Genomic DNA, 12,762 nt, shown 5'->3' with positions numbered 1-12,762 from the left:
TTAAAAATTACAGCCTGTGACAGTCAGGTAGCTTAACTTTAGAATTAGCTAGCTTAGATAGATAATCAAGGTTTAAGAAAAATAAACTATATATGTTTAACTTGCCCTGATGTACCTGATCAGCCTATAATTATTTCATTTTAAAATTGTTTTTATTCATTTAGGATTGCAGGACTTACTGTCAGCTATAATTAATGAAAATATATTTAGCTAACCAGTTAGCTAGAAGCTGGATGTTGTGAATAGCCAGAACTTAGTACTACATTCAGTTTAAATGAGTTTGTTAACCCTGATCACTGCCCTAAAATTGTATGTTTTCCACCGGATCTAACTGACCAGCTAATAAACTACACAGTGTTACAGTGTTAAACATTATATATCAGGATACTTATTTTAATAAATATATATACATTACAGGCTAAAAGTTTGGACACGCGTTTTCTTTATTTTCATGACTGTTTACATTGTAGATTCTCACTGGAGGCATCAGAACTATGAATGAACACATGTGGAGTTTTATGTACTTAACAAAAAATGACCTGGCCTCTTATTGTTTTTCAGAGTTGTATATGTATATATTAAATATATGCTTATACTGTATTCCCCATCTCCTATACTCACGTTGAAGACAGTCTGCATTGAGGAGCTCCTGGCACTTCTCGTGGCACTTCACCCCGCACTCGGTGCAGCGCATACCCTGCCGGGCGATGCCCCACAGCAGCCCCTCACACTCGTAGCAGTAGGTGGGCGTGGTCGCCGTCCAAACCTCGAAGTTATGGGGCGTGGTGCAGGAGATGGGGTAGATCAGAGCCTGCAGCGTCTTCTTATACACATGACTCTTCTACAGGGAGAGAGAAAGAGAGAGGGGGAGGAGCCTGTATTAGAGACACAAGATGGTTTCAATTCATATGTACATTATATGGAGATTATATGGCTTTTGTTGGAGTAACTGTCTCTACTGTTCAAAAAAAAAAAAAAGGAATTTTTGGATTTTGGAGCATTGCTTTGAAGATTATAATATAATATAGATCAGAATGTTGGATAATGAGTACCATCCTCACCTCACCAGCTCATCCCATCTCTTCAAATGTATTGGATGGGGCTGCATGCTCAGTATAACGTTTATCTTTTATCGTCATTTTCTGACCATTTGAGGCTGAATTTAAAAACAAAATTGGCTGTAAAACTTAATTTCTTAATTTCTATAATTAATTAAGTAGAGTAAAAATATATACTGAACTGTCATCCAGAAAAAAATGATTTTCAGTAACACTTTACTACAATAAGGGCACAATAACTAACAGTTCTTATTCTTATGACTAATTAACACTAGTTAGGACATTATTAAGCATTAAAATAACAAAAAATATATATATATACAGATCATTTACAACATTGTTAAGAATCAAAATGTAGTAATGTTAAAAAAATATTTATTATTGCAATAAATACTATTATTTTTTACCTTTATCATTAAGTATTATCAGATTTTATGATTTCCTTTGACAAAAATATTATGGTTAAAATCTGATTTTGAGTGTAATGGACTAGAAAATATGATTAATTTATAATAACCTATTTCTTTTTTACTATATTAAATGAATTCAATTAAATAATGAAGTTGAACACCCGATTTCTTATTCTGTATTTATTCTAAAAATACAGAAAAATTGATTAACTGTATGAAATGTTATACGCTGACCCACCATCATTCCAGAGAACACAAATAATCAATGTGTTTATAGATATCCTCTGTGTTTATAGATACCTTTAATGATCCTTCTGACTAGTCAATAATCATCAGATTTATATAGCACTAGCCACATCTTAGCTAGCTTAGCTTAGTTTAGCTTAGCTTCGAAGCTCTGTGCATTCACACACCCACAGTTTTTAATGATTTCATATGTTTTTTTTTTTTATGATAATCCTGATCCTGACAAAACTTCCTACTGTAGCTACACTGTAGCGCCTGTCAAATTTGGAAGCTAATTTCTGGCTTTGTTAGTGCCCATTCCATCAGTAGAGAAATTACATATAAAACATATATAAAAGCTTTTCATTAAAATACCTTGTTCTTTTAAATTTTCAGTGTTTTCATATATTTTTTCATACTAATCCTAATTTTCTCCGTTATAAAATCGACAAAAATACCTAGCTATCTAGCTACCAGATTAGTGCCCATTCCAGTAGAGAAATTATACATAAAACATTCAAATAGCATATTAGCTTTTTTTTTTATTAAAACAGCTTGTCTTATAAGCATATCATTAGCTCAGCTACCCAACTAACAAATTGTCTAATTTTTATTCAAATGTAATATTTATTTTATCCCCTCTATAGTCCATGCCTGGCATAAGACATGGTGCCATTGGGTTAATATGATTAATTCATTTTATCTGCTGCAGATTTCTATTCCCATTTGCAGTCATTATAGAACTCTATAATAAAAAGTCTCAGAAACTGGAGTTCCAATCTCACTCACCAGCTCCTCGTCTTTGACGGATGAGAGAGACACCATGTTTTGCTTTTTATCAAAACATCTTGTCTTATGAGCATATCGTTAGCTTAGCTACTGAGCTAACAATTTATCAGATTTTTATAAAAGAGCTAAAATTAGCCTCTTATTTTAGAAGAATTTTTTAGAAGTGTTTGTAGATATCTTGAATTATCAATCTGACTGGTTTAAAAGCATCAGATTTACATTTTGTAGCTTAATTTATCTTATCTTAAATTCGACAGAACTACCTACTATAGCTACGCAACTACCACATAAGTGCCCATTCCACCATTAGAGAAATTTCAAACTGCTCCATAGTCCCTTTATAGCCATGCCCAGCATTAAACAGGGTGCCATCAGTTTAATTTGATTAATTCAGTTTATCTGCAACAGATTTCTATTTCTATTTGCATTGGTTGTAGAATTCTGTTATAAAAAGCCTCAGAAACCTGAGTTCTAGTCTCACTCACCAGCTCCTCGTCTTTGATGGATGAGCGAGACGCCATGGCGGATGCGATGCCCGCTTTCCTGGCCTGGACCAGCGACTGTGTGCCACATAATACAGCAGACATTATTCCACAGATTAAAAAACATTTAATATCAATTAAAAAATTGTTTTTAAAAATGTAACAGTATATCTGTTGTGCCTTTCAAACAGGGACCACATGGTGCAGAACTCAATGATGAATGAAATTAATAAAATTTAATGCAATAAAAAAAAGAAATAAATAAATAAATAAACAGAAATCTGGGGTTGAAACTCAGCCAGGCCACAGAAATCCAAATGTGCTCAGAAACCAAACAGTTAGAACCAGTAAAAAGGTGGAGGGTTGAGGAGGAAGGAGCTACAACTCGACTGGTAGACCCACACCGGGATCACCGCGGCCTGAGGACGGCGTATGTAAAGCGGGAGGGTGTAAAACCAAATATTACAGTGAGCCAGTGGCTGCAGGGGGGCGGGGTCAACAATCACTACTGTACTTTTATATGTTAAGCATATTTGTGCAAATACATGATCAGATAAGCACCACACTTCCCTGTACTTCGGTCCGAGATGGGATTAGAGGATAAAAAAAAAAAAAAACATTCTGGGGTTTCACTCACATGATTTTTGTTTTGGCACCTGTCAAATTTGGAATCTAATTTCTGAATTTGTTAGTGCCCATTCCATCAGTAGAGAAATTACATATAAAACATACATAAAAGCTTTTCATTAAAATACCTTGTTCTTATAAGTTTTTAATATTTTCATATGTTTTTTCTTACTAATTTCTCTTTTACAAATTTGATGGAAATACCTAGCTATCTAGCTACCAGATTAGTGCCCATTCCACCAGTAGAGAAATTATCTCTATTATCTCTTATTATCAACTTTTTATCGTAACAGCTTGTTCTATGACAATTTCATTAGCTTAGCTACCCAGCTAACAACATCTGATTCTTAATTTAGTTTAACATAGCCAGGGTTTCTTTTGAGTTTTTATTGTTTTCATACTAATCTTATTTGTCTCTATTATACACTCAATAGAACTACCTAGCTACCACATTAGTGCCAATTCAACCAGCATAGAAATTATACATAAAACTTACAAATAGCAAATCAGTTTTATTAAAAAAGCTTGTCTTGTGAGCATATCATTAGCTTAGCTACCCAGCTAACAAATTATCTGATTTTTAATAAAATGTTAGTGGCAAACGACAGCTAAAACGAGCCTCTTATTTTAGTAGAAAAACACATAAAATAGGTGTTTATAGATATCGTCTGGTTTAAGATACCTTGAAAGCATCATATTTACATAGCACTAACCACATCTTAGCTAGCTTTTCTTAATTTAGCTTAACTTATCCAGGGTTTTCTTTTGAGTTGTTTTAATGTTTTCAAAGGTTTTTTCATACTAATCTTATTTTACTACCTAGCTACCACATTAGTGCCCATTCCATCAGTAGATAAATTACACATAAAACTGACAACTAGCATATAAACTAACTTGCAGCTTTGTGCATTCACACATCCACAGTTCAAATGTGTTTACATGTTTCATACTAATCCTGTTTTTGTCTATGATAAATGCGACATAACTACCTAGCTACCTAGCCACCACATTAGTGCCCATTCCATCAGTACAAATAGAACTTACAAATAGCATATAAGCTTTTTATTAAAAAAGCTTGCTCTAAAATGGTTAGTTGTGACGGCAAAAAGCATTGGTACCTTAATGAAGTCGTTAAAATAGGTGTTTATAGATCCTATGTTTGTAGATAGCTTCAAAAATCATTCTGACTAGAAGCATCAGATTATAACCAGCTCATCTTAGTCTTTAATGTTTTCATATGTTTTTCATGATAATCCAGTTTACTCTATTAATCCGGTTTACTCTATTATACAGTTGACAGAACAGCCTACTGTAGCTACAGAGCTATCACATTAGTGCCCATTCCACCAGCAGAGAAATTACACATGAAACCTACAAACATACAAACATACACATTCCACAAGTAGAGAACTCATAAATATCATATCTTATTTTTCATAGAAGGGTGGAGCACAGTGCACAATTATTAGTTAGCATGTTAGCTAAGCTATGCTAAGCTACTGCTAATTTAAAAGGGATTTTAGCTAAACAAGCTAAGCTGTCCATTCAGAACGGTGCACAGTTTGTGTGCTGGTAGAAACTGATACTGATGTACAGTATTTGCACACTGCTGGACTGGATCAATACTAATCCCACAAATTCAGTATTGTCCATTCCTGCTTAACATAATCAATACAAATACTGATAAATCTGTAGGGGGGTGGGAGGTGGGTCGGGTCGTTAAACTTACCATAGCCTGAGAACATTGATTGAATGCATTCAAGAGAGGTGCAGAGGTTTATTTTAAGGGACACAATAGTATTGTGGCTTTTAAATATGAGTTATTACTATGAACTAGGCAATTCAGATCATCAGCATTACTGTATTCACTTCACCTAATAGCGGTTTTAATGTTATGGCTGATTCGTGCATATTAGTAGCTAGACATAAATAGGTATCTATTGAGACAAAAAAAAAACTGTCTAAAAAAAAATGTGGTTATTTTAATTTATAAAGATAATGCTATAAAAAACTACCAACTAAAATGCAGAAAAAAGTTCTGATAAAACTAAAATCCAAAAATTCTCACAGTTCCAAAAGCGATTTTTATATTTTGGGCATAAGACATAAAAAAAATTAAAAAAGTAGTTTGAAAGTATGAAAAAACTTTGGGCACCCCTGATTATTTTCACGATTTTCTTTAATAAAAGTAGAGAATTATAATTTCATTATAAATAACTGGTTGTTCAGATCAGCAATTTCAGTTAAATATATCATATAACAGATGAACACAGTGATATTTGAGAAGTGAAATTAAGTTTTATGGGATTTACAGAAAGTGTGCAATAATTCTTTAAACTAAATCAGGCAGGTGCATAAATTTGGGCACCCTTGTTATATTGACACATCATACATTTTACTAATTTATCCAATTAAAAACAAAATTAACATTAAAAAAACAATACTATATGAGTTTAATTCACGTTATTCAAACCTTTATTGTATTGTTAAGTTATTATTATTATTATTACTACCATAAAACAAAAACTATATTACTATAACAAGTTATTCTAAACTTTAGTAGAGTACAGTAGTACTAAGCTATAGTACATACACAGCTGTATATGTTGGTTAATGAGCTAAAAAACTCAATGAAACCAATAAAAAAAAGAGCATAAAATTATAAAATATAAGTATAATATCGGAATTAAATTACCTTTACCGAAACAAGCTCAGAGTCTCAGAGTGCAGAGTCTGATAAAAAACATAGGATCATTTATTTCCTGTTTATAAATAGAGGGATGTAAATCAGCACGTACCACATCACTGACGAGCGGGATCGGCTTCCTCTTCCGTAAATCCGGCATGCTGTCAATCCCGAATAGGCCACTCCCACACCTGCAGAACAACATGCAAATTACACAGGATTATAAAGACAACAAGCATATAAGCATACAAGATAATTTAGTGGATCTGTGCATTCACATACCCACAGTTTTTAATGTTTTTACGTTTTTCCCACACGAATCCTTTTTTTCTCTATTATAAAATCAACAGAAATACCTAGCTACCACATAAGTGCCCATTCCACCAGTATAGAATTTACACATAAAACTTACAAATAGTAATCATCTAATTAGTGGCTCAGCATTCACATACCCACAGTTTTTAATGTTTTCACTTTTTTTTCACACTTATTCTGTTTTTCTACACAATAAATGACCTAGCTACCACATTAGTGCCCATTCCACCAGTAGAGAATTTACACATGAAACGTATAAATAGCATATTAGCTAATTAGTGTCTCTGTGGATTCACATACCCACAGTTTTTAATGTTTTCACATGTTTTTTTTCACACTAATTCTGTTTTTCTACACAATAAATGACCTAGCTACCACATCAGTGCCCATTCCACCAGTAGAAAAAAATGCACATTAAAAAGTTACAAATAGCCTATAGGCATATTTGTATTAAAACTGATTGCCCTATGAGCATGTCATTAGCTTAGCTACCAAGATAACAAGTTAGAATGTATTCCAAATAAGAGACCTGACAAATATCATATAGATCATAAGGTCTGTCAAGAAATCTAGGAGTATACTCAGGTACAGCGATCGCAAAGACCATCAAAAACATTATAATGATGCAACTGGCACTCATCAGGACTTTTACTCAGAAATCAGTACTTTGGTTTGTTTAACACTTTTAAATTACTATATGATTCCTTATGTGTTCCTTCATAGTCTGAATCACTTCACTGTTCATTTACTATTTACAGAAGATAAGAAACAAATATAAAATAAAAAGTTTAGATGATCTCACCCTGCTTTGATCCAGGCGTGTCTGGCATTATCTCCATTCTGTCGACCCTGTTCCAGAATTCAACAAATTCGAACATTTTAATTGTAGAAAAGAGAAAACAGGAGTGGAACACATTCAAAGGAAAAACACTGAAAACCCTAACAAGTCCTACATGCTAAATGACAGACATGATTGTTTGCGTTTCACCACAAAAAAACAAAAAGGTGTTAAACTAAAGCCCCATCTGGAAGGCTGAAAACGGGTGTAGCAGTTGCAGTGCACATATTCAAAAAAGCTGTTTATAAGCCTGAATCACATAATCAAACAGAAGAAACGAAAATTAGAATAGTGTTAATTTTTCAAAAATTAAGGGACAAAGTATGAGGCAAAAATAACAATAATAATATGAAGAAAATAAAATGAAAAACAGTAAAGTTATTCAATACACGAAACACTTAAATACACATAAATCATTCACAGTTTATTAAAATAAAAACCAAGACAATTTTTTAAAATGAATAACATGGTTACACAAATAATCCACTGCTAGACTTGAACTCTCTTCACATGCAGTGGTGGACAGCATGCTTTTAGTTCTGAGCATCCGCAAACAGTACGAGATGAAAGTTGAAACAGGACTAACAAAAGAAAACAACGAAATGACCACAAGGTTTCAGAGTGACCTGTTCATCTTCTCTGATTTCCTCTGCAAAACAGATTAAAAACAGACAAATTTAAGGCAAATACTGATCAATATTACATGTAAGCCATTCATAAGCATCTGATTTAGCTTTAAAGATTGCATTTTTACATACACTATACAGACAAAAGCATGAGGACACTTGCTTATTCATTGTTTGTTCTGAATTAAATGGTATTAAAAAGAGTTTTTGTTGGAATAACTGTCTTTATAGGCCTAGGAAAGTCTTTCAACTAGATTTTGGAGCAACATACTTATCCTCAAATCTTCAACTTGTCCTAAATATATTGGATGAAGCACCAATGTTCCAGATAACACTGTTCCACTGTTCAACAGATCAATACTAGTGGCCATTATGACCCAACATCTTCCAGTGTTAATAGGTTTTTTATTTATTTTTTTATCTTCTCCCGAGAGTCCTACTCTATTGGCATACTAAAGTAGCTGAATGCATAAATTAGTCAAGGTGTCCACAAACATTTGGTCATATAGTGTATGTATAAGTCCCACAACCACGTAAGCAATACCTGGATTGAATTCTTCCTCTGAAAAGGTACGCTTGGACCCACTAGCGATTCTAGACAGTTTATGTCTTTGCCTCTGTTCCTTAAGAACCCGTTGGATATTGGCAAGGCACTTCTGGTTGTGAGGGTCCACTTGTTCTGGGTCTGGTTCCACAGCATTCTGAGGTTCTCCCTGGTTTACCTCAGCCTCCTCTTCAAGAACTTTGTCCAAAGACCTTGGTGCAAGGCCTTCAAGGCCTTCATTGCCTTCTCTGGCAATCCGAGGCACTTCTGTTTGAAAGATCTCCTCACGGCATTTCTCCTTGACAACTGAAACGATCTCAACCTTTTCTGAACATAGTTCAGGAGATTCGTCCACAAGTGACAGCTCTTGTTCTGTCAGATGTTCATCCACACTAACTGAATGGTCCATCGAGTAGTATTCAGTTGGCGTACAAGAGGGAGTTGCAGTACCAGACGCCGATCCCTGAGGATCAAAATACTGAGAGTCCTCAGGTTGGTTCATGTGCAATTTCAAGTCTTTAAGGTCATACTCGCCATGAAAACAAGAACAACCTCTTTTCCTGGGAGACAAACTCTCAGGTCTCAGATCCAAGGTTTCGCAGCTAGAGGGCATGAAACGATCTGACTCAGATCCATCCAGAGTCGAGTCCACTTCTACGAGGTCGTTCGAAAGTTTGTCGGGACTCAAGGTCGCATCGGATGTGTTCTCATCGGGACACTGATCATCGGCCTCATCAACCTCAAGCCTCCTCAGAGCTCCACGAAGTGCAGATCGAAAGCTGAGCATGGCCTTGCTAACCTTCACCACGTCAAGTCCGACATTGGAAGCCATCTGGGAGCCATCCACATCAGTGTCCTCGGAGTAATCTGGATCACACGGATCGCACTGTACATCTGGCATGCTTGCGCAAATTCTCAAACTCTTGCGAGGCCAATCTTTTTCTGCGCTATCTGCAGAATCCCCGTCAACACGCCCAACACAAAGGCAGTGCTCGCAGGAAGAGTGCAAGTCTTGGCAGCCGTCATCATAATCAGTCAATCCCATCGTGGAACAACTAATGCTTCTGGAGGGACCACTACACAGATCGTCAGCATATGCGTCCATGGTGTGGTACCCCGAACTTCGGGAATACGGGCAATTGGGCGTGCAATCGCAATCGACAGCACAATCAATATCAGATATCAACTGCTTCTTGGGATGCCTCCAGTCGGCAACACTACTAGACAAGCTAGAGACAGAGTTGTATTGATGCCCAAATAGTAAAGACAGGTGCTCTGAACTGCTTCGTGATGAGTGACCAGGAGTACTGCTAGTCTCTCCGCCATTATACCTACACCAACTTTCAGGTTGCCGGACATTTTCTAATTCGTCAGCACTATTCTGGCAAGAGCAACAATCCTCTTCGCTCCATCCAGTATCCCCACTCCATGCCCCCTCTCCACTCGTGCTAAGAGGCATTCCCAAGGAACCATGCCAACCATCCCTTTGAGGGTCAGCTTCCCTCGAATGGTAACTACTATCCTGGCCTCTACTTTTTGAGCTGTGACCTGAAGATAAAGAACTTGTACTTGGAAAGTCATGGACATAAAGACGGGAATGATGATGAGAGTAGTTTGAAGGATGTAAGGTGCAAGGAGATTCATCTGAGTGATCCGAAACCTGGAACTCAAGATCCTGCAGTTTGGACTTTCTCGATCTGTCGGAATACAAAGGTGATCCATTCCTTTCAGACTTTGCAGACTTCTTCAACAAGACAGGACTTTCTGTTTTACAAGCTACCACTTTCTGTTTGACAGGGCTTCTGCGAGGAGCCATTACTCTTCGAGGTGAAGGTTGATTACTAGAACCAGCGGAGTAGAGCTCCTCGATTTCCAACAGGACAGCATCCACACAGCAGGAAACCTCATCAACTGAGCCACTCACGGATGTCAGGTACTGCCTCAGGTCTGAGATTTCCTCTTGAATTTTATTAATCCCCTGAAGCTCCTTTAAAATGTGGTCCACAATGGTGCTGGAACACTTTTCCTTGCTTCCACTACCTTCTTCAACCTTTCCCTTGCCGGGTCTCCGTACCTCGTCCATCTTGCCCTTGACCCTTTTGTCTACACAGTCAGAGTTAGCTACGGATTTGTAGTCGTAAAGAGGGCTGTTGGAGTGCACTTGGCTCAGGATCCCAACGGCACCTACAGCACTTTCTCTGCTCGACTCAACCTCCCCTATCAAGAGCTTCCTGCCTGCCTTAATATCGCGTTTAGCATTCGGGACAGAACCGAGACTACGCTCATGGCTAGAAGGCTTTTGATTTATTCCACACACGAACAGACTTTCCTCTTCAGTGGTGTGCTGATGGTCGTAAGGGTCATGCTCCTCCGGACCTTGAAGGCATTTCTGGATCTTCTTGCGCAGACCACGTCTAACATTAGGGCTCTGGGCTCTCTTCTTGCCCTGTTCTTTTTTCTTGGCCAGGTTCTGCTGGAAGTTTCTGGTGTCATTTGTCTCATTGTGTTCATCGCTACAAGTTTGGGATAGCATTCCTTGAGTTCAGGTTTTCTGTGGGTGTTCCTTAGGTATCCCTCAGGGGTTTCTCGGGCCTTGGTGGCCCTTATATATCGACCATCAGGTCGGTACAGGCTTTATCTCCTATGGTCATTAAGTAGGGTCATCTCTCAATCGAATTGTTAACTGAAATATATGAACAAAGCTTTATTACATTATGTGATGGAACAATTCAGAATCTGATTTAATACACAGTAAAAAAAATACACAGTGAAAATGTTCCTTTCTCAATCAAACTGTTGCATTTCCGATACATGCGGATGCTTTATTAATGGATTTGTGTGTCCATCATTCAGTAAATTACTGTATTGTTTAAGTCAGATAAAGATTCAGGTGCTGTGAAGCACTGAAACCTTATTTATTGCCTCTGATTGTAAGGAAAGCATTACGTACAATCTTAAAATAAAATTCAATCTTTTTAAAAAAGCATGGACTTTCTGGACTGTGTTATTGCAAAGATATTAATAGAAACATTGATAAACTATCTATCTAAACATCACTCTAGAATAAAGAGCTAGGGATAGTACTCCTAATACTAGTCTTAAATCAGTGACCACTCACTCGCTGAAATGACAAGGCAACTGACAACACAGCAATTAGACAAGAGCTCAATTATCTTGTCCATGTCCAGTTCAGTGAACCACTTATACTTGCATACTCTTAACATCTGCTGCTGTCTCTGAATGAGCCCATAAGGCACACTGTGTAAATGCATGAGATTAATTAGTGAAATTATTCATCAAATTAACTAGATTTAATTTTTTTAAACTAGCAGACAACTAATAATATTTTAAATAGCATACAATTTTGATTTCATTATTTTTTTTCTGTTATCTACTGTCATCTACAAAATTAATACATGAACAATTAATGATGAAAGGGGTCAATCTATGCATATAAAAATTCACAACAAGTCACAAAGCCAGAACATCCCAGAGCATATGTGAGTGTTATAGCAGTCCAGCTGTGTGTCATTTAGCTGTTATCCAGCCCCCCGCTGGGTCTAATGGTTGCTTTACCACTTCCCCAGTCTGACAGGGTGACACCACATTTAGCTGGTCTTTTTTCAGCTGAATAATTTGTGGGACTGCGACCCCTCCCATGTACTCGTCCTCAGCCTGGTTGGTAAAAAGTACACAAGTACACTCTAATTCAGTTAGATGTGAAACTCATATATTATATAGATGTATTACACACAGAGTGATCTATTCTAAGTGTTTATTTCTTTTATTGTTGATGATTCAATGAAAACCCAAAAATCAGTGTCTCAGAAAAAAAAAAATAATTAAAATATTATGTAAGATATTATATGTAAGAATATTATTATGTAAGACCAATTGGTACTTTTGGCAGTGTGGGCAGTGTGCCAAGTCCTGCTGGAAAATGAAATCTGCATCTAAATAAAAGTTGTCAGTAGCAGAGGGAAGCTGTAAAATATGAAGTGCTGTAAGATTTTGTGGGAAAACAAAACTGCACTGACTTTAGACTTGATAATAAAACACAGTGGATCAACACCAGCAGATGACATGTCTCTCTAAACCATCACTGATTGTGGAAACTTCACACTAGACGTCAAGCAGTTTGGACTGTGTTTCTCTCCACTCT

General features: G+C 36.5%; 1 protein-coding gene across 4 annotated transcripts in view; it reads right to left on the bottom strand.

Annotated features, from left to right (window-relative positions):
- Positions 1-12,762, bottom strand: part of unc13bb (unc-13 homolog Bb (C. elegans)) — a 144,066-nt gene that overhangs the window by 49,874 nt on the left and 81,430 nt on the right. For 2 of the 4 annotated variants that reach the window (XM_049468623.1, XM_049468624.1), the window contains exons 2-7: positions 8,601-11,283; positions 8,057-8,079; positions 7,395-7,441; positions 6,390-6,468; positions 2,968-3,042; positions 622-841 (exon numbers count right to left, since the gene is read on the bottom strand). In XM_049468623.1, the coding sequence (XP_049324580.1) occupies positions 622-841; positions 2,968-3,042; positions 6,390-6,468; positions 7,395-7,441; positions 8,057-8,079; positions 8,601-11,133 (2,977 nt within the window). In that variant the 5' untranslated portion in view covers positions 11,134-11,283. The remainder of the gene's footprint in view (positions 1-621; positions 842-2,967; positions 3,043-6,389; positions 6,469-7,394; positions 7,442-8,056; positions 8,080-8,600; positions 11,284-12,762) is intronic. The other 2 variants (XM_022681117.2, XM_049468626.1) reach the window with 1 other exon arrangement.

Source organism: Astyanax mexicanus, chromosome 20 (assembly GCF_023375975.1).
Source record: "Astyanax mexicanus isolate ESR-SI-001 chromosome 20, AstMex3_surface, whole genome shotgun sequence".
Classification (NCBI taxonomy): Eukaryota; Metazoa; Chordata; class Actinopteri; order Characiformes; family Acestrorhamphidae; genus Astyanax; species Astyanax mexicanus.
This window is presented reverse-complemented; position numbering and strand designations above follow the sequence as displayed.